This window comes from Balaenoptera borealis (assembly GCF_965194805.1).
Source record: "Balaenoptera borealis genome assembly, chromosome: 8".
Lineage (NCBI taxonomy): Eukaryota > Metazoa > Chordata > Mammalia > Artiodactyla > Balaenopteridae > Balaenoptera > Balaenoptera borealis.
Genome location: NC_138865.1, coordinates 107469412 through 107496453, shown reverse-complemented (window position 1 = coordinate 107496453; position 27042 = coordinate 107469412). Strand labels below are relative to the sequence as shown.

Genomic DNA, 27042 nt, shown 5'->3' with positions numbered 1-27042 from the left:
AAGCAGAGACAAATGATCAGGAGGTGATCCAGCCCAGCTAGAAGGGAAACTGCATGGACTGAGGGGTGGAGGAACCAGAAATAATAGATACTATTTATAAAACACTTCCTTGAGTGCCAGGGACTGTGTTAATTTATTTTTATTATATTTACATTTATGTATTTGTTTTTATTTTAACTCTTTATTTATTTGTTTTGTATAATTGGATTTATTGCATTTTTAATCTTCATAGCATTCCTATAAGGAAGGCATAAATAACATCCCCATTTTGCAGGTGAGAAAACTGAGGCTGAGAGAGGTGTCTTAATAAGTGATTGAGCCAGAATTTTAACCCGACCTGACTTCAGAGTTTCTCCTTCTCAAAACAGGTTGCTCTGTATTCCTCTATTCCTCTCCTAAAGCCTCTGAATGAGGCTGGCGTGAGATTCTGCAGAGGCTTATTTGGGTAGATTGAGGATGATATGAATGACAGTCTAATGACATTCACTTTGTGGTGTTTCATAAAAGGTTCACAAGACAGGGCAAAGATGGAGGGAAATAGGAAATAGAAAGAGGAGGATTGGAGAAGGAGACTCAAAATGAGGAAGAAAGGATCATGGAAATGAACAGAGGCTATTAGTAGTCAAAGCAGCAACCACCGAACTAAACTAGTTGTAATAATGCTAGTGGCATAATGATAACTTCTTATTTTTATCCTTCTTTCTCCAAGAAGCCCATTGAGTGTTTTACCGACATCGTCATGTGGTTTAATCTAGTATCCATCTGGTGAGATGGATGTATGGAGAGCAGACCTCTGCCTCTGTAGCTCACTGAAGCGGAAACAGCTGCGGAGAAAATATTTTGCTGAAATCTAGGGATAATCCAGAAATGTATTCATTCACACATTCACTTATTCATTTAGCGATATTTATTGAACATCAACTATATGTCAGACATTGTTTTAAGAGCGGGATGTAGAGACATGAATAAGCTAAGTCACAGTCATTTTGGAGTTTATATTTAGTGTGTGGGTATTGGGGGAGCAGAAAGAAAGAAACAAGTAAAGAAAGAAATATATTTTCTTTACAATCAGAGAGATAGTGTGGGAATAGGTCATCTAGAAATTTGTAGGCCATGGAACAGACTTCCATGATTTTACTCTGAATGAAATGAGAAGCCACTGGAAATTCAGGCAGTGGAGTAACTGGAGCTGACTTACATTTTACATGAATTACTATGACTGTTATGTAGAAAAGAACTGTAGAGGGCAAGACCACATAACAGAGAAACCAGCTTGGAGGCTATAGTGTTTATCAAGGTGAGAGAAAACGGCGGCCTGGACCATGACAGTGGCAATGAGGGTTGTAAGAAGTGATCGGATTGTGGATATATTTTTAAGTAGTGCTGACATTAGTTGGCAATGGACTGAGAAAATGCTTGTGAGAAAAAGAGAGAAGCCGAGGATGTTCCCAAAGTTTTGCCTGAGCGACAGCAATGATGGAATTGCCTTACTGCTGTGGTAAATACTGTGGGAGGGATCCATTCTGATGGGATATGAGGAATTGGGTTCGAATCTAATTGGGTTTGAACCTAGGTTTGAGAAGTATCTTATATATACGAATGTCAATGTTGAGTGGACATTGGAAAGTCAGGGGAGAGAACAGAGATATACATTAGCATAGAGATGATATTTAATGACATGAGATTGGACAAGATTACCTTGGGAGAGAGTGTAGATAGAGAAAAGAAGGAATCCAGTTATTGAGCCGTGGGGAATTTAATATCGAAGAGTTGGGGTAAAGGCATACTAATGAGGAACAAGGAAAGGAAGCTAAGAAGTGGCCAGGGGTGTGGGTGGCAGTGTCGTGGGACGAGAGCCAAGAGAATGTGGTATCCTGGAAACCAAAGGAAGAATGTTTTCCAAAGCAGAGGTCGTTGTCAACTGTGTCGAACGCCGCTTATAGGATGAGTAAGATGAAGATGAGAACAGAGTAGTGGGCTTAGCAACATGGAGGTCATGGGTGACCCTAACAATGATGCTTCAATGGAATTATGGGAGTGGAAGCCTGAGTAGAGTGAGTTCAAGAGAAAATAAGAAGAGAGGAAGTGAAGGTAGGGGTTTGGCAAACTCTACGGATGAATCTCGCAGTGAATGGCACAATAGCAGAAGGTGACGTGGAGTGCATGAGTTTTTCTTCTCTTTTAACATAGAAGCAACAAAACTTTTATATGCTGATGGGAGTTATTCTTCAGAGAGGGAAACATTGATTCTATGAGTAAGAGGGATTATTTTAGGGTCATAGTTGAGCAGGTAAGAGTGAATAGGATCTTGTATATGACTGGAATTATTTGCCTTAGATAAGAGCTCCTGCAAGTTCATACAGAGTGAAGGGAAGGAGAACCTATGGACCCATAGGTGGGGTGGGTACAATTCACAGTTGTGGTAATGGGACCATTCTCTTAAACTTTACTTCTGATCCCTTTTCATAGATGTGTTACAAGATTTTTCAGATTTTAATATCTCTGAAATTAGAATGTTTCTTATAACTGATGGTATGTCATAGTTTAATTGGCAGGTTATTTTTTTTCTTAGTGTATGCAAAACAGTGATACGTTTTACAATAAATGGCATCTTAGATTCAGTGACACGTAGTGTTTTCCTCAGTGAAGTCACTAACCCACTCTCAGTTTCCAAAAGAGAAAGGTGGACAAGAGTACAGTCAAGATCTTGAAAAGATGGGATGCTAGGCAGTGAGGGGTATGGGACGAAAGACTCCAGGCATCGTCTACACTCTGCACCTCCAGAGAGGCCACCCGAGACTCTGCTGTGTTTTGAGAGCCTCCTCCTAATATTCACGTTCAAATGGCCCATTTCACTTGTTGATCTTAAATTATTTCTCCTCCTCTTTCTCCTTCTTCTTTCATTCCTCCTTCTTCCTCCTCCCCCTTACCCCTTCTTTTCTTTCCTTGTGTCTTTTCTTGAAACCTCAGCTTCTTCCAGACCAGTCTCTATCTCCTATCACTCATGCACTCAGAATCTCTTCACGCCCTAAATGACTTCCCTTCTCTCTTTTATTGAGTTCAGTCCGTCTTTCCATACCCAGCACTAATATCCATCCCCTCATTAGAAATCCTTCCTTCTTTACCCCTGTCTTGGCTCACCTCCTCCCAGCATCATTTCTCTCTTTCCTGGATCATTGCAGTGACTGTCAAACCAGCCTCCTTGATTCTGATCACTCCTGCTGGTCCATCCCCATTGAAGCAGCCAGTGTGCGCTTCTTCAAATCAAATCAAATACTGTCACTTCTCTGCTTAAAACCCTTCACAATCTCTGATATGGGTATAAGGAATAGACCTGGGCACCAGGCTATTCATAATCAAACTCTTGCCAATTTTCTTGGCTTTGTCATATTCCATCATCCAGTACATACTATATCCTTACTCCAGGCCTGTGGAGTTTCTTACATTTTACTACAGGCATCTTTTTTTGTTTTTTATTGCTTCAAACTTTTGTACATCATCTCTCCAGTTCCTGGACTTTCACCTCTCCCAGGAAAACATCTCTTAATGCTTCTGCCCTGGTTGTTAGACACCCTGCCCACCTTCTTCCCTAGGATTTGTCATACAATAGTATAATCATCCTATTATTAATCTGACTCCCCAGTTGGAGTATAAATTCCTCACTGGTAAGAGCCCTCTCTATCTCTAGCGTGATGTATAGAACCTGGTGCATAAAGAATGATCAGAAGGTATTTGTTAAATGAATTTATAAATGAATGGATAAATAATTAAATGAATAAATCACCCAGCCCATAGTGAGCTCCTTTCTCTGAATTCTTACGATTATCATTCTCCATCATGCTGGATCCAGTTCAACCTAAGGACAATGTCCTGAGGGCTTACTCTATGCCAGGAGCCTTCTTGCGTGGATAGCATTCTTCAAAGTGCATGTGCCTTTTCTGTTGCATTGGATGTGTCCATCTTTCAAGCAAGAGTCATGCCCCTTTACTCCTCCAAATGCCACCTCTTCTGAGAAGCCTCTTTAAGACCTCTTGTACAGCATTTTTTAAAACTTCACCTTGCAACATGTTCTTTTGCATTTGGTTTTACCTCTTCTATTAGATTTGATGATTGGCCTCGTTAAGGACGGGATTTTGCCAACTTTGTGTTTCATTGTATTCAACAGAATGCTGTGGACATTGGGGCTCAATATGTATTTGCTGAATTGAGATTTTTGCATAGGATTGGCGTTACAGGGACAAGAGAAGGAGGATGGGGGAAGGAGAGAAAGAGGAAGGGGAAAGGGAGTGAAAGAGTAAAGGATGGAGGAGTGGGAGAGGAAGAGAGGGAGGGGATAGAGGAGGAAGTAGAGGAAAAGCAGAGGGAGGATGAGGAAGAGAAGTAGAATCAATAATCCCTTTCCTCCGTAGCCAGGCATTATAAATGGAGTGAAGATAATGATTTTTAAAATCCTCTTGCAACAAGTAATAGAGAGAGGGGAACAGAGTATTTGAACTGTTTAAAATTAACGTTATTTTGAGCTGTTACTCCTTCTTAGGCATATTGTGCTTATATCCATGAGCCAGTTTATCCCTCCCACCAGCTAAGAGATGGGGATCATGCTCCCCATTACATAGATGAAGAAACTGAGGCCCCAAGAGGTGAAGTCACTTTCCCAAGAACCCCCGGTTTTTGGTTCCTAGCCACCTGGGATCCGTGATTACTTTTCTCAGGGAGCCTTGAGTCAGCACAACACATTCTAGATGTGGGTAGAATGGGAACAAGTCCCTGCCCAGCTGCAGTAGTCGAGGAAGAGGGGGAGGAACATCATCAGGCCTTCTTTTCATGAAGCCCCATCACCCCACGTGGCCTTGTGACCCCAGTGGAAGGCGGAGTGATTGTTGCCAGAGCCTGCTCTAGTCGGCAGCTTCGGGCTGCATCCTCATTAAGAATTAGCCCGGGGTCACACGCAACAGCTTGCGACTAAGGCCCTTCTTTTTTTTATAAACACATTTTTTATTTATTTTTTAAAAATATTTATTTATTTATTTATTTATTTATTTTTAGCATCTTTATTGGAGTATAATTGCTTTACAATGGTGTGTTAGTTTCTGCTTTATAACAAAGTGAATCAGTTATACATATACATATGTTCCCATATCTCCTCCCTCTTGCATCTCCCTCCCTCCCACCTGCCCTATCCCACCCCTCTAGGTGGTCACAAAGCACTGAGCTGATCTCCCTGTGCTATGCGGTTGCTTCCCACTAGCTATCTATTTTACGTTTGGTAGTGTATGTAGAAGATGTGGCACATATATGCAATGGAATATTACTCAGCCATAAAAGGAAACGAAATTGAGTTATTTGTAGTGAGGTGGATGGAGCTAGAGTCTGTCATACAGAGTGAAGTAACTCAGAAAGAGAAAAACAAATACAGTATGCTAACACATATATATGTGGAATCTAAGGGAAAAAAAAATGGTCATGAAGAACCTAGGGGCAAGACGGGAATAAAGACACAGACCTACTAGAGAATGGACTTGAGGATATGGGGAGGGGGAAGGGTAAGCTGGGACAAAGTGAGAGAGTGGCATGGACATATAAGGCCCTTCTTGTCGATGAGCAGGGGCCTAGGAGGCACTGAGGGGAATCCGTGTTTCCGTCTTCCTGTGGCTCTGTCTGTAAAGCCTGTTGAATAAAAGAGCAGCGCCTTCACGACAAATGGGATTGCTGACTTCCACCCAACTGCTTGACTCCAAATATTGGTTTTCCTTTATGAGCCAAGGAGCATCATGTTCCCTGCCTTGTGAGAAGTGAAGCTCCTCTTAGGAAGTGGATTGAAGATATCAGTTAAAACTCAATCAGAGGACAAATAGGGAATGTCCGAGAGCACATGTGATAGTGATAAGTCCTTGGACTAGTTAATTAAGTTTCTGAGCTTCTCTAGGTCTTCTAATAAATGGGAATAAAAACACCACTGCTTCGGAGTCATGGTTCTGCATTTATTTGAAAAATATGTTGAAAGCCCCTGACCTAAAACCCAAGAGGGCTGATACAAAATAATAGCTATGATTTCCTGGATAGTTCTCATGTGCCAGGTATACAGCTCATTCCTTTATATTAATCTCTCAGAAACCTCAACACAGACCCATTTTCCAGATTTGCAAATTGAGGCTCACAGAAGTTAAGTAACGCTCTTGTAGCCAGCAGAGCAAGAATTCGAACACAGGTCCACTCAATGCCAGTGCTCTTAAAGTGTGTAGCATATTGTGTCTCAACCTGGAACATATAATCATGGTTTTTATTGGAGGAGGTAGTTGTATAGCGCTTTCTACGTGCTGATAGGTTCTGCTATTTACTTTAGAAAGTCTGTGATTTTCCTAAAATTACTTGCCAACTTGTGGATGTGCGTAGGTGTGCCATTTCCATAGCTATTCTCATACTCTCAAAAGAATCCAGAACCAGAAAAGATCAAATACCTTTATAACAGACGATTACGAAAGCCTCGCAACATTCCAGGTATAGATGACTATAAAAAGGGCTGCCTCTGACCGCGGGAAATCTGGAATAATTTGGTGACTCAAGACTCAGATTTGTACAGAAAGAGGTGGAAATGCTAATGGAGCATAAGCTGGTGTTGAGGGGAGGGAATATCAGAAGACTTATCGTTTGGTATGTGATCACATGGGGCTATACCTTTCAATAAACCTGTGGCCGAGTGTGCAGCATGGAACTCCTGACTGATCCGTGATCAATGTGACAATTTGACCTACTTTAACCACCACATCCCACTTGATTCCTTGTTGATCTCTGATTGTACACAAATCAGGCGTCAGGATGGCCAAAACCTAAATAAATCACCCTTGGAAATTTATACATTGACTCTCTTTAAACACGGTACCTGTTTATTTTTTAAGATTATTAAGTCAATCTTTATTTTTTTCTCTTACAATACATCTTAGGCAGAATTAAGCTCTTCTTTGGCCCTGCAAATGTAGCACTTTCCATGCACTTCTACTGTGTTCTAGATACATTCTACCTCGTTTCATGTGCACAATTGTTCATATTTCTACTAAATTGCAATTAAATTCCCTGAAAGTAGAATCATATCCTTTTTAATGTGTTCATTATTCACTTCTTATTTCAGTGTTTAGTTTGTAGTATACGCTCAATAAATATTTACTGATTTAAGTTTATTTGAACTGTCAAATCAATTTGCTTTGAATCTTAATTTTTTACTGTGATAAAATATATATCACACAAAGTTTAATGTTTTAAACATTTTAAAATCCACAATTCAGGGGCACTGAGTATATTCACAGTGTTGTGCAACTGTCATCACTATCTAGTTCCAGAACTTTCTCACCATTCCAAATGGAAATTCCATATTCATTAACGTAATTTAATGTAATAAAATTAATTTCCCCTTCCCCACTCCCTCCAGCCCCAGACAACTACTAATCTGCTTTCTGTCTCTATGGACTTGCCTATTCTGGACATTTCATATAATTGGAATCATACAATATGCTTTTTTGTGTGTGTTTCTGGCATCTTTGATGTAACAAAATGTTTTCAGGCTTCATCTATGTTGTAGCATGTAACAGTACTTCGTTCTTTTATGGCTGAGTTAAGATTCCATTGTGTGGATAGACCACATTTTGTTTATCCATTCATAAGTTGATGGACATTTAGGTTGTCTTCACCTTTTTGTTAATATTGCTTCTATGAACAGTGTGTTCAAGTTTTTATTTGAATACTTCTGTGCAATTCTTTTGAGTATATACCTTAAGAGTGGAGTTGCTGGATCATATGGCAATTAAATTTTAAAAAATAAGCTTTGGTGGAAATATAAGTTTATTTTGTGGTAGGTTGCATGATTGCATCGCTCTCTTCCCTGAGAGAATTATAGATACCAGTGCATTGCATGTGACAGGCAATGCTGTCCTGTGGGAGATGTATACACCCCACTTAGTTGACATTGCACTTGGACATATGATTTGCTTTGGCCAGTGGAATGTAAGAGAATATAATGCATGCCTCATCTTAGAAGACACTTGAGGAGACATTGCCTGGCTTGGCTTTTACATATTTCCCTCTGTTATGAGAATGGCATATACCTGAGAGAAGCCACTCCTTCAGTATAGATCCAAAAGAAGAAGACATCTGATGCAGAGCCAAAGCCCAGCCAGCATGAAACATGAGCAAGAAATAAACCTTTGTGGTTGTAAACCACTGGGATTTGGAGGCTGTTTGTTAGGAAACAGAAATGTAGCAAAAGCTCAATAATACTGAAACACTGGATTAAATAACATAAACCACACTTATTTACTGCAGGACTTCTCAGTGCCTTAACTGGGCTAATGTGTATTAGGAGTCTCAAGAGCTGGATTAAATACACAGAGTTTCCTGAATGTATTTGATCTTGGTTACATCTGCAGATCTATGATTCTGTGTTATACAACTTGGCAAATGCTGGACTATAATTTCACTTGGGTTCAATCCTGTCCACAATAACTATTCCAAACTCCTCTACTCTTACAAAAGTAGAGGTCTTTTCTTTATTCCTTTTTGCTGAAACGTGTGTATATTTTATTTTAATTGTACATTTATGAATTTTGTTCTCCTACCCAACTGGAGCCCCCTGAGGTCAGAAACCGTCTTATTCATTACTGTATTTCTAGCATCTAGTGCAGTGCCTGCCTCAATAACATGGTGAGTGAAAGGACTTTCCTAAGAGTGGCTGAATTGAACAGTTTTATTTTTACACACCTACTGTGATCTAGTATTGTGCTTGATAGCATGGAAAGAATGAAAAGGCAGTTATACTTCTCAAGAATCATAATTTGTAGCAATGGATCCCAAACAAAATATGTGCTGAAATTAGTGGTCAAGGCCTTTAGCATCATTGTTCTCTTAGGATGTTTTTTCAATTTGTGCATTTTTTCACTCCGATGTTTCTGAGCACCTGTCCCCTTCACTATTGAGCTGAAGTTAAAGTAGCTTCAGGTTTCAAGCTATGATGTTGGAAAAGGTGGTACAGGTCCTGCTCATGAGGGATGGCTCGAGAGGGGGGCTGTGTTCAGCCCAGAAAAGAGAAGCACGGTCCTCTGTGAAGCACATCCTCTCTAAGTAAGTTCACCTTCATTCAAACACATTTTCTGCATACCCACTAATGTGCCAGATAACAAGGAAGTGGAGAGTGAATGAGGTACTGCCTCTTGCGTTCAAGGGGCTTACAGACCAGGAGGAACATGAATATAGACACACATAGTATGATGCAATACGTGTTCTATTAGAATTTGAGTATGTGCAAGGTGCTTTGGTTGCCCACAGAGAGAATGCCTCAGATTGTCAAAGGCTTCCAGAGAAAGCAATAGAAAACAGGGTGAGCACAGGAAATGACATTAGTTGGATAGCTACCACGTACTAAGAGCTTCACATGGGTTACATAATTGATTTTGTTTTCCCATTCATGGAGATATAATTTACATCCAGAAAAAGTCACCCTTTTGAGGTGAACAGTCCTATGAATATGACAAACATATCCAATCATGTAATCAAGATACCACCACAATCAAGATATAAAATTGTTCATTTAACTTTTACAAAAACCCTACACGGGAAGCTTTAATGAGGAAACTGAAAATCAGAGAAGTTAAGCCTCTTAGTTTTAACTTCCCAAGGTCATGCCGTTAATAAGAGCTGGAGCCAAAATTTGAACAAAGAGAACTTGGCGCATCTGGGGGACAGAGGTGGTAGTGGTACAGGATGTAGCAAAAAAAGGGAGTTAGGTGAGAAGAGAATCTGCAGACATCAGCTGATCTAGGGATCAGGTGACACAGAGTCTTAGAGGTGTCATTTGGTTTTTATCATGAATTCTATGAAGAAGCTTAGGTTTAAATTGACTCAGCCTCTTCTTAAAGCTTCAAGGGCATCTTCATGTTGCAATTTTATGAAATTGAATTTTAAAATTATGTTGGAGAAAAAAAGTATTTTGGCCTCCTTATCGTTAGCGATTTCATAGTTTAGACCATATTCTCTTTTTCAAAGTTAAAATTGTCATTTAGAAGTCTCCCTGCCCCCAATCCCCTTTGCCAGTTTAAATCCTCCTCTGATTGTCTGCCTCACTGAAGGGTAAGTTCCATGAGAGCCAGGATTTTGTTTCTAGTTCCTTGCCTTTTTGCCAGTGCCTGAAAGAGTACCCGGCACCTAATAGACGCCTATTTGCTTAATAATTGAAATAAGACCAGCACAGAATAGACTCAGAAAATCAAGGTTGAAAGAATCTTCATGATCAACTAGTACACTGGCTGGCCAACTTTTTCTGTAAAGAGCCAGATGGTAAATATTTTAGGCTTTGTGGGTCACACACAGTCTCTGTTGCAACTATCCAGCTCTTCCACTGTGATGTGAAAGCAGCTGTAAACAATACTTCAGTCTGTGTGGTTGCATTCCAATAGAATTAATTTGTGAAAATAGGCCCATGGGCCCCAGTTTGCCACTTCCTGTATCCATCAGTATAGGCTAGGTTATGTTGTGCTAACAAACAATCCCTGAATCTCAGTGGTTGGCAAATGTAAATACTCATTTCTTACTGAGGCTACATCATCACAAGTCAGTTGTGATTCTGCTTCACAGGATGAAGAAGGCATTTATCTGGAGAACAGCGGTGGCCTCTAGATGGAACATGGTTGTTCTTGTGGTGATGGGAAAAGAGAACCCGATGGATCCACGTGTTGGTTCTCATAGCTCCGTTTTGGAAGTTGCAAACATCACTTGCACATTTCATTAACCAAAACATGTCATGGGAACCTATCTGAGTTCAGAGGGTGGGAGTGTGTAATTTTTTCAAAGGCGGGACACTGCAGGGAGGGGCACTGAATATGCATTAATAGGTTCTTTGGAGCGTCCCTACAGGGTCCCCTTTCTATACTGCCGGTGATGAGGAGCCCTCTACCTACTAAAGCAACCTGTTTCACCCCTCAAAACTTCTGCCAGTTAAAAAGGTTTTCATTTTATTGTGCAGAATATCGTTTCCCTGTATTTTTCCTCCAAGATTTCCATGTCTACTCCTCAAGATCCCGCAGGATAGATGATGATACCTGGGAAAACAAAAGGTTACTCTATCCAGAAGGGGGAGCCAGAACCCACCCACTTTTCCCCGCAGGTAGCTAGCTGCCTTTCTTCATTTCCCGGAGTGCAAATGACCCGTCATGGAGACAGGGCTGAGCTTCTGAATGAGATCATAGCCTTTTTGCCCTTTCTGCACAGTTTCACCCGGTGAATTATCGTCTTATTTCCATTCCACTCCAATGAGCTGTCAGCGATAGATACTGTAATTCACGGCAATAGAAGCACAAACAGATGGGTAATTGACCTGCATGCCTTCATTACACTGAGGTTCAGAATGACTGCTGGAACCATAAAGTCCTTTATCTGCCCATCTGAAATCCCTGGGCTTTCACAGGAAGGGGGTCAGGCTGACTTTTTGCAGAAGGTACAGTCCTCGTTGTCGTTCTCCTCACCTCGTGCTTTTCAGAAATGGACAGAATTTGACAAACAGAACTTAGCAGGTACAAGACAACAGCTGGGACTCCTATAGGGCTCAGAGACATCTACAGGGGGCCCCATTCTGATGCAAGAACAGGATAGAAAAATATTTATACTCAACCAAAACAGAACCTGTATTTTTCCCTCTTCCTCTTAGCACTGTAAGAGATCGTGCATTTAATGTTTAATGAAATAGGTCAGAAAAGAGCAAATCCATCAAAAATATTACTGTGTTAGGTAATTAGGATATAGAATAAAATAAAACAAAGCTGAGGGAAACAAAAGGAAGATATAGAGCTCTTGCCTTGAACAAGACTTAGATTGATACAAGGTATGCACACACTGACCCAACTTTGTGCAGCGTATGCCTTCTCCATGGAACACTGGGGATGCCCTTCTTTATCTACTGAGACCAGGCTCGTGTCTCAAAACTCTACCCACATCCTACGCACATCACAAAGTCTTCCATAATTATCGTGCCCAGGCTTATTTTCTTTCATCTTCATAATAGATCACTGACTTATTCAATATTTGAAATATATTTATTAAACACCTACTATTTACCAGACATCATGCAACTTTTTTATGTTTTAATCATCAGTTAAGGCTTTTGTCTCTTGGATTCTGAACTTTAGTTTTGAATCTCCAGGTAGCACTTCTGTGTCCTTAGAAGGTAGGAAACATCTCCTCCAGCAGTTCCTCAGGTACTGCTTGTTGAAGGAAGGAGAAAGAGGCTAAGAGTTCCTGTCAGCAAAGGAGCAGGAGCAGGGTCAGGGATGAAGGTTGGATTATAATCTCCAGATCTCAGGAGCACCTTGGCTTTTGTTGATAGTGTCCTCTTTTCCAAACATTAAATGTTCCCCAGCTCACCTGAACCAGGTGCCTGCTTTACACAGCAATATTGACAATGTCCTCAAAGGTCTCCAGGGATCCAATGTAAGGTTACCCTGAAAGTTCTGTTACTTTAGCGCCCCCCAATGGTTGAAACTCAGCAGCACGGTGAGCCGCCTTTTCTTTTTCTGAATCTCAGGTTCACTCCCTGCCTGTAAGAGACCAGGATCCTTGACCTTTGTTGTTGTAAGAAGTGCTGTTCCTCTAATGAGCTGACAGATCTCTGCTCTGTGTCATTCTTCCCTTCAGAGTTGTGATCTTCTCTGAGGTGCCGGAAGTTGTTCTTCTCTAGGGAACTTGGAAGTAAATGAACAAACAAAAAAAGATGAACCTTAATCAGAAAGAAAGGTGATGGCTAAGTTGGTTCTTAGTTGGAAAGAGTAATATTTCCTGAGGCCTTTGCACATGCTGTTTCTACTTTCTAGAACGCTCTTCCTGTGGATCTCTCATCCCCTAACTCCTGTTAATCCGTTGGGTCTCAGCCTAAATGCTGCTTCCTCTAGAAGAGAGTCTTTGACCACCCCTGCTCCATGCTGGGCTAGGTATTCTTCCCGTGTGTTCCCCGAGCAATCTTGTGCTTCTGCTAAAGCACTGGTCTCACTGCCTCCAAGCAGCTTGTTTACAGGTCTGTCTCCTTCCTTAACTGTGAGGTCAGCGAGGGCAGGGAGTTGCCTGCTCTGTTCACACTGGTATCCATGGCACAGTGCCTGCCACCCAGTAGAGCTTAAGCAATATGTGTGGAAAGAAGGGAGGAGAGATGGAGAGAAGAAGAAGATAGATGGAAGGGAGAAGGGAAGGAAGGAAAGGAGGGAGGGAGGGAAGGAAGGAAGGAAGGAAAATTCATTGAAGTACAAACAATGGAACGATAATAATGAACACCTACAATAATTACTATAACGCTATTAAGACAAAATGCACTCTTGGCATGTTTCCTACTAGCCCAAATGGGGCTACTCAAGAAGGCTTTTTCCAAGAAGGGCTCAAGTTTGGTCCAGGTAATGGATTATGTTCTAATAGGGTGTAAATGGAGGAACCTAACATTTATTGAATACTTAATTATAACAAAATACCATAGATTGGGTGGTTTGAGCAAGAGACATTATTTCTTACCATTCTGGAGGCTGGGAAGTCTAAGGTCAAGGTGCCAACAGATTTGGTGTCCAATTAAGGCACATTCCTGGCTTGTAGACAGCTGCTTTCTCACTGTGTGCTCACGTGGCCTTTTCTTAGTGTGTGCTCAGGGAGGGAAGGAGGGAAGGAGGGGGAGAGGTAGAGATAGAGAGGGAGAGAGAGAGGGAGGAAGAGAGAGAGAGCGCAAGGGTGCATGCCTTCCCGTCTCTTCCTCTTCCTATAAGGGCACTAATCCCATCATGGAGACCCCACCTTCATGACCTCATCTAAACCTAATCATCTCCCAAAGGCCCCACCTCTTAATGCCATCACAAGGGGGGGCAGGGTTAGGGTTTCAACATATGAAATTGGGGTGGGAGGGGAACAAACATTCAGCCCATAAGAGTCAGGTGTTTGCTAAAGTGCTGTTTATGCCTTTTTCCCCCTCGTTTACCCTTTTCAACAGCCCTGGAAGGTGGTTATTGGGATTTTTAACTTCACAGGCAAGAAAACTGAGTTTCAGAGGGGCTAAGACATTCCCAGAGGCCACTCTGTGCCATAAGTACCACAGAGGCCCCAAGCCAGGCATTCATCTCAGTTTCCACACTTGCCCACTGGAGACACGGAAGGAACCGCGAGTGTTTCAGAATTCAGTCCGAATTCCCAGATTTAAGTCCTGAGTCTTTTACTATAGTTGTGGAGCTATAGACATGTCCTCAATTCTAATGGCCTCAAAGGTTTTAGGGACAACTTTCTCTTCAGTTGGGATGAGAAAGAGGATGCTTCTTTCATTCAACAAATGAGAGTCTGAAACCTCCACCGGGCTTGGCCTTAAGTTACACTCTGGGGGCTTGTCGTGGACAGATAAGCCTCTGTCCCCCTAAAGCCCATCTCCCCCATTAGACAGTGGGCTGTCCCCCTAAAGCCCACTGTCTAATGGGGGAGATGGAACAAAGATGAAGACAAATGAATAAGATAATTTCATTCAGAAACTAATTCTGTGAAGCAAATAGAAGAGACATTTTAACTCGGGTGGTCTGGGCAAGTCTGGATGGAAGGACGAGGGGGCCAGGCAGAGATCTGGGAAAGGAATATTCTAGGCACAGGGGAGGACAAGTGCAGAGACTGTAGAAAGAATAAGACTGGCACAAAAGAGGGACTGAAAAAGAGCAGGATGACCGTGTGTCCTGAAAAAAAAGAAGAGAGGATTAGGAGAGAAGAGGAAGGAGGCGGTCAACGAAATAGAGGTACCCTCTCGTGTGACAGCACACAGAGACTGTACGTAAAATACAAAAGATATCGTGCGACATGCGTGTTGAAGGTGAGGCAGGAGGGGGGACTGAGGAAGATGGGGCAGAAATCAGGAAAAGAAAAGGCAGATGACATGGGGGTTCCCACATCGACATCGTGCCCTCTGTGGAACAGTGGAACGTTCCATTTTAAAGTACAACAAGATTTTTTTTTTTTAAGTATAACCAGACTGGGCGGGTGAGCAGATTCCATATGTTTAGCATGGGTGAGTCGCTGTGCAAATGGAACTTTCAACTCTTGCCTTCCTGGGTTTTGTGAGGCCAAATTTATATGCTTGGCACCAAGGGTGGCCTTTTTCTCTCTCTCATTTTCTCAGTTTTCCTTTCCGTGTGTGTGTGTGTATATCTTTGGGAACTCTGGGGACAGAAGATTCCACCCCAGCCGGCAGCTGTATATCTTTCAAACTGTGGTTCCCCAGGCCAAATTCCCCTCCAAATTATTTATGGCTCCCATTGAAGCCGGCAGGACTCAGGCGCCCATGTAGGAGGTGCTCAGCAATGGGCCTCTTTGTTGGACACAGGTCATTGGGAGACGACACTGCCGGTGACTGCTATGTGAACCTCCGCTGCTGGAGAAATGGTTATGTAACTTTAAACAGTAATGACATTTTGCAGAAAAGTGCTTTTTAATTGCTATGTCTTCATTATTCTCTTTCAAATTTGCCCAGGAGATTCCGCCTCAAAGACAGCTTGGCAGGTTCTGGGTTTCCATTTTTAAAGAGCAACCAGTTTTGTGTTTCAGCTGCTCCCAGAAACCCCCCAACCCCAAACTTCATCTGTTTTCAGTTGCATTAAATGGGATAGGTAATACTGCCTTTTGTATCCTTGCCAGATGGAGAAATGATTTAATGCAATTTTTGAAAAATGCTCTCCCCAAATTCCTTTTGGGCTGGGACCAAGAATAGAATATTTTATCCCCTACAAAGGGGGAGAAAGAAAATGATGAGAAAGCTAGAAAAGTAGGACGGAGAGTATAGTCTGTAGAGTTTCTTTAAGCAATAGAAACTTAACCCCAATCCATAGACTCATGCCTATAGGGGATTGGGATCAGCTAAAAATAAATTTTGCTTTGGAAGTGAAAATGGTGTTACAGATAAAGTGACTCAATAATGCATACTCTGAAAGAATTAGAGACTTGATTTAGAAGGACTTTACTGCTTGATTTGGTGTGCTCTACCTTTTGGTATTTGCATCATACCCCTCCGTACAGGAGCCCTTCTGAGCAGTGACTCACTCATTTGGACCCTCTGCTCACTGGGGTGGCGCTCACCCAGCCTTGCGGTGGATCAGCGCCCCTGGCTGTTCAGCTCTGTCTGTTAGAACGTCTTCCCTGCATGTTGACAAAGGATCCACCTTTCCGAATAGCCCTCCCACAGTGCTGGTTCAACAAACACATAATTCTAAACCCCACTTTTTTGTGGAAACTCTCCAAATACCCAAACACTGCCTTCTGGATATTTTCTGCTTCTGATTAGATACTCACAGCTATTGTTCCTTTGTTTATCCTGAAGTTTCTGTTGAAACTTTTAAAATAATTTTAATCAGAGAAATGACATCCCTATCATCATCATCATCAAAAATAGGAATAAATCACATTTGTTTGTTTGCTATGCGTCAGGGACTTGTTCTAGGCAATTCTCAAGAATTATTTCACTTAGCTCTCTCAGTAACCCTCTGATGTAGGTACTAAAAGTATCTCCATTTTAGAGAAGAGAAAGTGGAGCCTTTGAGAGGTTGACTAACTAACTTGAGATGACTTAGGTCATCAGTAGAGAAGCCTGACTCTAGTAATGCCCAGCTCTTAACTACTGTGTTATGGTTTCCTACCAGAAGGCATACTAGAAGCACAGTCTTCTTTTTCACAAGGCCCCTCTGAAAATAGTCTTTTTTTAGCTGCCATATGAAGACAGGTTGAAATGATGGGCTTCGTTTTTTTTAAATAATTTGAAAGCAAGAGAAACAAAGATAAAAATCTAGAAACACAACTTTGAAGTCAAGAGTGAAAGAAATGCTGAGTTTATTCAGCAGATCCCTGATGAGTAGGATTAGGGATGTCCCTGAAGCAGGAATGAGAAAAAAATTTAATCCAAATAGCACAGTTCTCTTTTATGCAGTGGGTAGTAAAACCATTACCCCAATATGCATTGGTGGCAAAAACTGTTGGCAGCTCCAAATGAGGTGGAGAGAAATGTCCCAGGCAAAAGTGCTTGAATTAATTAATTTAGCCCAGAGTTGTCCTTTTTTCTGGGCACCATAGGCAATGGCCTGCTGTGCTGACATTTCATAGGTACAAGAGGGGTGGTCATGCCGAGATAAATCCTTCTCCATCATTGGCCCTCTGGCTTAGGACTTTGATTAGTCAAGTATAGAGAAAAAATCATGAGATGTGGTCAACAGGACTCATCTTATAACCATGAGCTACTCATTTCCTCTTGGTGGGCTTTGCCTTCTTCATTTTTAAGCAAAGAAGAGATAATTAATTTAATTTGATGCCATTCTCCACTGATATTTATGTGTATGTGTGAGTGATACTGTGGTCCTGTTAAATTATATAACTCTATTTATATCATTCTTACCCAGGAAACTACCAAAGTATTCCCATTATTCACAGGATGGAGTCCAAGTTCCTTAGCATATAATAACGACCTTTGCACTCTGGCATCTGCCCTTTTCTAAAACCCGTTCTCCTCCAGCACTGCAACCCCACCCATCAAATTCATTTCATTCACCAGCAACTCCCAGACATGTCAGGTCTTAGTTCTTGCTACCCCTCTCTTTAGAGTATGCTTCCTGTTCTTTTTTACATAATGATCTCTCATTCACTCTTCAACCAGCCCAAATATCATCTCCTCTGCAGAAGTTTCCCTGCTATCCCAGCAATGCTATCTGCAGCCTTCTGCTGTCCAGTTACCTCGTACGGCCGCCTCTGCTCTGGGTCTGTAGAGCTATGTTATGATGATGTGTGTCCATGTCTACCCTTGCTGATTATATTATAAACTCCCCAAGGGCAAAGATCATGTCTTTTGTATCTCTATAGACCTAGTGCCTAGCTCAGGACTTGTGCTTCATAAATAGGGTTCATAAATATTAGATGAAAGGAAAAGGAAAGAAAAGAAGGAAATAAGGAAAAATAAACAGCAATCTCGTGCTTTCAATAAGGGTTTTCTCCCAAAATGGAAAAGGTATATTAACAGATCTGGCTCTAGCTTCAGTCCTAATATCACGGAATAGAGTACACAGTGCAGAGATGGCCAAGGTCATGACCTGAGAAGTTTAACTAGAAGCAAGGCAACTGGAGGCCTCGCCAGTTATGCCCTGTGTGGATCTAGGCAGGCCCAGAAATAGTTTGGTTACAATACACAAAGAGAAAGCTAGCAGCTTCGGAGTCCTACGCATCACCTCTCGAAACTGTTAATGAAACACCTTTTCTAACCTTTCCTTTTCCCCTCCTTGCTATTCTCAATCAGGTCTTCAGATCATCTTCCCTCAGTATCTGCAAGAGAAATTTGTCCAATCAGCCTTGAGCTACATCATGTGCAACGGTGAGGGGGAATACGTGTGCCAGAACAGCCAGTGTAGATGCCAGTGTGCCGAGGAGTTCCCGCAGTGCAACTGCCCCATCACTGACATCCAGATCATGGAGTACACGCTGGCCAACATGGCCAAGTCTTGGGCCGAAGCTTACAAGGACCTGGAGAATTCAGGTAGAGAGCCTAATGCTACTACTGCGTGAATGGTGCCATGCCAAGTCGAGAAAATAATCTCAGTGGAATTAGTATGGCTGAGGGGAACATTCAGTGAACCCCCAAGTCTTTCACGTTGGAGGGTCCAGAGCCATCCTGGTAGCCATTAAAGAGTAGGCACTCAGTAACTCTCCAGCGAGTGGAATACTGAATAACATAATCAAGTTTGTGGTCCTATGACGTATTGCTTCTGTGGTACCCAGACGACAGAGAGAATAATGCGTCATAGCACACAGGAAGCCTCTGGAGAGGGGAGTCAAAGCTAGTTGTACTGATTCCTGAGTCTGTGTGTGTGTGTGTGTGCGCGTGCGTGTGTGTACCTGTTTCCCTAAATAAATGAACACACATATATGTGTAAATATGGGTATGTATATATCTATATATATGTACATACATAGGTAGATATTGCTATAGATATCCAACGAATTCACAGACTTTCATAGCTGGAAGTCACTTTTCAGGTAACTTAGCTATTTCCTGTTTTTGTGGTTGAGAAAAATGAATTTCAGGGGAGGAGCATCAGTCACCCGAGGCCATAAAGTAGGTGAGGTGCAGAGTTGGATTTTTGCCTCGTGGAGCTTCTAGTTAATGGGCAATCCAGGCAATCATGTAACCCTGCAGAGAACAGTGACATGCTAATCATATGTGTGTAAGGAGCGAGGAGCTCCTGTGAGCAAATCTCATGGCGTTGGAGGGCGGTATGGCCAGGGAGTCAGGAGAGGCCACCTCGAGGGAGAGTCTCAGTACCTGAGTGTGTGCAGAGACCAGAGGGTGAGTGCAGGTGGGCCAGTGGGAGGCGCCTGGGAGAGAGATGGTTGCCATGTGAGTTACAGGGGTTGTATAGGTAGTAAAAATGGGAAACGTGCAGAGATGCTGAGGTATTTAGAAGGAACAATTAGCAGGGCTTGATGGTAGATTGACTCTGAGAGTTGAAGGGAAGGGTGTTGAGGTGAGCTCCAAGGACTTTTTTTAGGTATGCTTGCTAGACAATCTGATGGATGCTGGTACCATTCACAGAGCTAGAACACCCTGGAAGGTTTGGAAAGAAGACTGTGTACTCAGTTTGGGACATGAAAAGCTTGGGAACCCTTGAGACTTCCAAAAAGAGATGCCAAGTAGATATTTGGCATTTAATATGTGCTCAGAGATCTGTTAAATAAATGGACGTATGTAGAGAGCGTTTCTGTTTTTAACACAACCTTATAGCCCTTAAATCTATTACAACATTAATAGATTGAGTTAAAGTGAGTAGTGATATTCCTGTGTTCTAGAGGAGGGAGCGTGCCAAGACCCAGTGTCTTCCCCTGGGTTACGTAGTTAGTAAATGACAGCGCTGGTAATGGAATGCATGATTCCAAATCCACTGCTCATAGCAGCTTTTGTAACTTATTAATTCTACTTTACCCACCCTCAGGCCTCAGTTCCCTCATCTGATAAATGAGAGGACATGTTTGTGTTTTTAATATTTGAATTTATTTAAATCTTTAGCCAAGAAACCCTTTGATCAAACAAAATCTTACCTTGGAGCCACTGTGTACCACAGATAAAGGCTGAGCTGTAGAGCGCTGTGTTTGAAAACCACTGGTTTCCATGATCTCTAGGCTCCCCACCAGTTCTGGGAGCGCAGAATGCATCCATGATTCTGCTCTCACGGGGTCATCAAGTGGAGCTGTGATGCCTTAGGAACCTGCACCCATTAGTCCATTTAAAATCCTAGGAATCCATGAAAGAGGAGAGGTTCATGATGGAAATGTATTATGATGATTATTTGGCCTCAAACAAAAGAAGCATTTGATAAAATGCTTTTGAAAAAGAGATTCTACTGATTGCTAAAAAGCAGGGGGGTGGTGTAGTAGGCTGGGTGCACAAGTAGTAGGGATCCCTAGCACAGAATCCTCATTCCCAAGGAAGAGAAGCCACTTTAAGTGGGTAGGTGGGGGAGGAAATGCAGAAAGCTGAGATGCTGCAGGGTAAGCTGAAAAGGCCCCAGAAATGATTTCTGTGTCACAATTGTCTCTCCACAAAAGCACACCTTTCCTCTAGATATCCTGCACTCATGCATTTGAAATGTTTGTACCCATGAAAACAAAGCCATCCATCCACACGTGTATATGGCTTGTACATGTGTACTTTCCTCCTTTTCCTTTGCAACCCATAACCTTAATGGCTCAGCCCCAAGTAATTTGGAGGAATTAATGACTGGCCAAAGGTCAAAGCCATTGATTCCTTCATGGCTCGAGGGTTAGTGGTCACATAGGACCTAGTTTACACACATAAATGGGGGTCTACGCCTCCTTTATTGGGAGGGAACCCTTCTACTTTCAGTCAAGAAAATGAAATCATTTTCACTTTTTAATTAGGTGTTCGTATCTGACCCAAATTCTGGTTCTTTCAAAGGACTGTTATCTCCTCCGAGGTCAGCAGAGCCCTCTGCAGGATGAGCTGTGGGGCGGGGAGAGCTGGATTGGCCAAAGCAGCAGCGTCATTAGGGCCAGTCCCCTGCCCCCAGCCAGCCCACTGAGTAAATCCATCAGTACCGTCGTGTGTGATCCTCCCAGTCTTACACAGCCATCCACTCAGCACCTTCTGGGTATCGAAAGCTATTTAGGCAGACAGCGTCCCTCAAGATTTGAATTAGATGCTCTTATTGACAGATGGGGAAACTGAGGCATTGAGCCATCCAATACATATACAGCCATCCAAGGGTCAAGAATCAGTTTGAACTCAAGCATGTCTGACTGTCTGTAACGAGGTTCCTGAGGAGTCAGAGACTCCTGTTTCAGCACCTTAACATAAAAGATATTAATATATTAAAAAATATATAGTTTTTCCCTCTCAATTCACTGATCCTCTTTATGTGTTGAGAGTAAGTATAATAGGCTACATAAGAGCATAAGATTCGGAGCCATTCTAGAGTTCTAATTCTACCATTTGCTGGCTGTGTGACCTTGGGAAGTTAATTAACTTCTCTGTGTCTTAGTTTCTATAAAAGGGGGCACTAAAAGCACCGACCTCGTACGTTTGCTATAAAATCACTTATATATTGTAGATGTTTAAGACTGACCCTCGTGCTTATCGAGAGCTTTGAAGGCATTTTTTAGAAAAAAAAGAATGCCTAATATACGTGTAATTTCCTTGTAGGTTTTATGGAAAGTATCAAGCTTCAGATATCGATAGACAGATGATAGCTAGCTAGCTAGCTAGCTAGATGATAGATAGATAGATAGATAGATAGATAGATAGATAGATAGATAGATGATAGATGATAGATAGATGATAGATAGATATTCCAACCATTTAGCCTTTTTTTGCTGCAAAATGATCAACCCCTTAATTTTTTAATTTTCCCAGTAGTTGAGTGGGGGGTCGAGTAGGAGGTATTGGATCAGAAAACAACAGCTCAGGTTTTAGTCCTGTCTCTTGTTACTCATGGACTGTTCTACCTTCAGAAAATGATATTCCCACTCGAGGCTTCAGGTTCTCCAAATGTAGAACAAGAAAGCTGACCTAGATAATTTCTAAGGCTGTGTCACCTTGTAGCACATGCTGACACACTGAAACTCAACATTATAAACTGAGGCAGAAATCTTCACCCAGGAGACCCAAGAGTTCGTCCCCATCTGTTAAGCTGGAGTTTCCCAAAATGTGACTTGATGTAAGGTGGTCCACACATGCAGCTTCCAATGAGAGTGGGGCACACAGTGGGGAGGGTGATCGACGTCAGTTCTCTGTCGATCCTGAAGATTACATCAAAGAGAATGTCTCAGTTGCTGCTAATATCCTTTCACGTCTATCACTTGCTCCTTCCCTAAATTTCAAAGTGAGAGCAGGCACAGGGGTTCGGTCATTTAGCAGGCCACAGCGTTTGGCTAGAATTTATTAATATCATTTTCATTATATTTATTTTTACAGCTTTATTTTTATAGCCCCTGTTCTACCGAGGGCATTTGATAGTGATTCTCTACTTGGATTGGATAAAAATTTGGTTTAATTGACTCAAAGATAAGTTACAGGTAAATATAAGTACAAGTGATATGTGAATGTCATAAAGTTGGCATTCAAATGACAGAAGTTTGGGCAGCCCTGTCTGAAGCAAGGATGCGGGATGCAGGTTCACACCTGCGGTAGCAAAGTAAAAGACCCGTCAATGAAAACACAGTGGCCTCTTCACGGCCTGCTAGGAGTGGAGCAGGCTAGTGCCATGCTTATAGGCCACCAACAAGTTGGCTTTATTGTGCGCCTGCTTTGCTTGTGGGTGGGGCTAAGCATCTGAGCCTCAGATGGGGGCTGTGTCACGCTCAGCCCGCCTTGTTGGCCTTTGTCTCCTGCTAGATGAGTTTAAATCGTTCATGAAGCGTCTCCCTAGCAACCACTTCCTGAGCATTGGGAGCATCCATCAGCACTGGGGCAACGACTGGGACCTGCAGAACCGCTACAAGCTCCTGCAGAGCGCCGCGGAGGCCCAGAGGCAGAAGATCCAGCGCACCGCCCGCAAGCTCTTCGGCCTCAGCGTCCGCTGCCGCCACAATCCCAACCACCAGCTGCCTAGAGAGAGGTAAGTGCTGGCCCGCCTGCCACCTCCACAGGCTCAGACCTGGTGCAGGGGCACATGCAATACAGAAGATGTGTCTGGAGCTCGTGGCCTTGCATGGTCCAGACCCACAGTTTTCTGGATTGTCTCTGGCTTCTCCCCTACTGGCTCTGGCTGTGCTGGATTTCTGTTTCCTGAAAATACCCTGAACTTTCAGCCTCTGTAGTCTGTCTGATCCATCTGACAGATGAAGCAAATTAGCAGTAGCCCTCCCTGACTGCTATGTGACATTATTCTGGTTGCTTAAATGTATTATCTAACTTTAAAATTACTTGGCAAAGCAGATTTTAGCATCCCCATCTTAATGGTGCAGAAACTGGGTTAATTGATGAATCAAACAATTTATTGACTGAGGGCCTTTGCTCAGGGGCTGGAGTAGAGTGAAGCAAAGGAGGCACCTACCATGAAGGAAGCACTCCCTCCCCGGTCACGCGAGGACCGGGCCCTCACCTGAGAGGGCGTGCCTCCTCAAAGGCCTGCCTGCCTCGCTGGCCTCACCCTAGTCCCAGCCCTGCTCTCGATGTACCAGGTATTCTGAAGAATGATGGAGAATGCAGGGGTGAACAAGACAGGGCTCATGCCTTCATAGCACCTAGGGTTTATCAACTCTCTCAGGGACCCACAGAGAAGGAGCTAGAATTCAAATCCAAGTCTCTCAGACTCCACTCTCCCAGGGCATTCACGAGCTACATCTGGGGGTTTTCTGTATTTGTGTCTCCAGGGTTTCCATGAAGGCATCATGGAAGAGCAAGAAGGCAGGCTTGGGGTCTCTCCACCCTGCTTCTGCCAGAGCAGTGATGCTTTCATCTGTTTCATATTTGGGGATTCCACATTCAACTTTATTCAATGAAAACAGATCCACTCTTAAAAAGACTGAGGCTAAGTCACCTTCACTTAACAGATTCTGTGTCAGCCACATATTTTATCCACAATTGCTACCCCCATTGTACAGATTAGAAAACTGAAGCTCAGAGAGGGCAAGGAATTGGTCCAAAACAGCAGTGTAAGTCAGTAGTTCTTAATGGAGGTGGCTTTGTCTCCAGGGAACATTTAGAAAGGTCTGAAGACATTTCTGAGTGTCATAACACATGTGAGTGCTACTGCAGTCCCCACAGCAAACAGTGATCTGGCCCCAAAAGTCAACGATGCTGAAATAAGAAGAGACAAGATACCCCGACTCTTTGACTCTAAGTACTGTGTTCTTATTCACCCTGCTCTACATGCACTCAAAATTTAAAAAGCACCAAACTCTTTAAAAAGTCCTCCTCTATCCCAACCACGCTCACCCAAGCACTCATTTTCCTCTCGATTTTCTAGACTCAGATCAAATGCTGCCTCCTTCAGGAAGTCTTTCCTGATTACACCAGCCAATATGGAGGGCCCCTTATTTTAAGTTCCCATTAACCTAAAACCCACACATTAGTCAGCAGATTTTCTTCTATTTCCCATAATAAAACCTTCTCCTTTTGCACTCATCCATGCTCATCTCTGTTCTCCCCATTCCCTCCAACTTGGAGCCCCTTTCTTTTCATCTAGCTTGTGATCATTGTGAAACAAATGGAATTTCGGCCGGCGGGGGCTTACTTGTTGAAATGCTGCAGAACCAGGGACTAGGAAAGGGGCCCAGTCACAAAATAGCTCCCTTGTCATCTGTGACAACTGCCCAAACTGCCACCATGAGTGAGGGTCTGAAGTGGATTCCATTTAGACCCACTGGGCATCAGTCACATGACCTGCATCGGCACTGGGGGAGATTCGGAAGTGAACACGGTAACAGTGCCGTGAAAGATGTCTCTTAAAGGAGGAGTGAGGAGGGGTTCTGTTGGCAGTCAGGAGGAGCTCCCCACGTATATTAGCTTGCTCGGGCCGCCATAGCTAACTACCACTGACTGAGTGGTTTAAACAACAGAAATGCATTTTTTCCCAGTTCTGGTGCCTGGAAGTCTGAGACTGAGGTATTGGTTTCTCCTGAGGCCTCTCTCCTTGGCTTGTAGCTGGACATCTTCTCCCTGTGTCTTCAGGGGGTCTTTTCTCTCTGTGTATCTGTGTCCTAATCCTCCTTTCTTATAAGGACACCAGTCCTATTGGGATAGGGCTCACCTCAATGACCTCATTTTAACTTAATTACCTCTTTAAAGACCTTATCTCCAAACAGAGTCACATTCGGAGACACTGCGGGTGAGGAGGACTTGAATGTATGGATTTTGGGGGGATATAATTGAGCCTAGACACCACAAGAGGTGGCTTTTGATCAGATCCCTAAGTGAAGAAATGGTGCATCCCCAGGCTGAGCACACTGGCTGTGCACCTGGGCAAAAGAGTAACACTTAACCATTACCAGACTTTAAACAAAAGCACCTGTCAGTGTTGCTGGTTGTCACTCCAGAGAATGAAGTGGAAAGTCCAGAAGCCCAAAGACACGGGGAAGACACATTTATTAAAGGTGAGCAGAGCGTCCAGGGCACAGAGTAGAGAGCACCATTGGGCACACTGGGTCTCGGGAAGGCTCAGGAGGGCTCCAGAGGAGAGAGGAGCTGGACAGGCCTTAGAAGGGAGGCAGGAGGGACAAAATCGGGTAACGGGAAGAACACGGAACAGAATCAGGGGTTGGATGAGATTGCACCCTAACCTTAGCAAGCTGTGGCCCTTGAGCAGGTCGCTTCACTATTCTGAGTGCAAAATCTGTCCACATCTGTAATTTGCTCTTCCTCTGCAAGGCACAGACAGCTAGAAATATCCCGCCACCGCTGGGACCTGCAAAGAAAGAACTCGCAGTGTTGTCATCTCTCCTCCTGAGATGAGAAAACTTGCCCTGATCATTACATCCCTCCTTCACTCACCTGGAGAGGGTGCCTGGAATTCCACTTTGGCATGTCATTTAGTATGTATTGGATACTGGGGTGGGCAGGGGACACAGAAATGCAGCTCTGTGCTGATTCGTCTGAAGCCTTCCCAGGAGAACTGAACCTCCTTGCTGGCTGTGGGCTGCTTCCTGCCATCTGAACCAGAGGCTTTAATGAGCGTTTCTCACACCAGCAGGCAGGGCACCTCCCTGCCAGGAAGCAGTGTCAGACAGAGGTGCTAACACTGGGGACCTTGGGCCACCTGAGCTGAGCAAGCTGGAATTTGCAAATGAACCACTTGCTCTGCTGCAATTTGTCTGTGTCCTGGGCTCCATGGGGGCTGAGTCCACCAAGCAGATGCCATCACTTGTGTCAAGAAGGGTGGCATTGTTGGGCGGGGGTGGGAGAGGGAAAGAGCCCGGGTCTTCAGCAGCACACGGACTGGATCCAAATCCTGGCTGCATTTACTAGCCACAGGCTTTCTGTAAGTCCCTGCACCTCATTCGCAACGTGGGATAATTACGCTAGCCTTCAGATTGAGGATTAAGATTTTAAAATTCAAAAAGCCTGACTCAGTCAATAGAGTTGTCACTTAGTGCAGGTTTCCCCCACTATCCGAAAATAGAGCTTTTCTGTGAAACCTTTCATAAGCTGAAATGCCATAAAGCAAAGAAGCAATTACCTTTTTTCATAAAAGCTAAAATCTTTGGATTTCTTTAGGTTAATGAAAACATGTCTCTTGTAAGATCTTTTGTAAAAGCGAAGTGGCATAAAGCAAACTTTTGAAAAGCAGGGGACACCTGTATATGGATTCGAAAGATCAGGCGCTGTTCTAAGCATCTCACATGAATGAGCTCACTTCCCCCTCACTGCAATGTTATGAACTAGGTACTCGTACTATCTTGCTACTTCTACTCTACAGATAAGGGAACTGAGGCACAGACAGTTTAATAATGTACCCAAGGGCAATAAATATTATTTTATGGTTACTTCAAAGAGGTGTTTACCTATAAAATCTAGTGAGA

General features: G+C 43.1%; 1 protein-coding gene and 1 long non-coding RNA gene across 6 annotated transcripts in view; both read left to right on the top strand.

Annotated features, from left to right (window-relative positions):
- LOC309633452 overlaps window positions 1-27042 on the top strand; it is a 589090-nt gene that overhangs the window by 164162 nt on the left and 397886 nt on the right. The gene's annotated exons all lie outside the window — the stretch shown is intronic.
- Window positions 1-27042, top strand: part of BRINP1 (BMP/retinoic acid inducible neural specific 1) — a 504031-nt gene that overhangs the window by 454854 nt on the left and 22135 nt on the right. For all 5 annotated transcript variants that reach the window (XM_082402242.1, XM_082402245.1, XM_082402243.1 and 2 more), the window contains 2 exons: window positions 18308-18544; window positions 22916-23138. In XM_082402242.1, the coding sequence (XP_082258368.1) occupies window positions 18308-18544; window positions 22916-23138 (460 nt within the window). The remainder of the gene's footprint in view (window positions 1-18307; window positions 18545-22915; window positions 23139-27042) is intronic.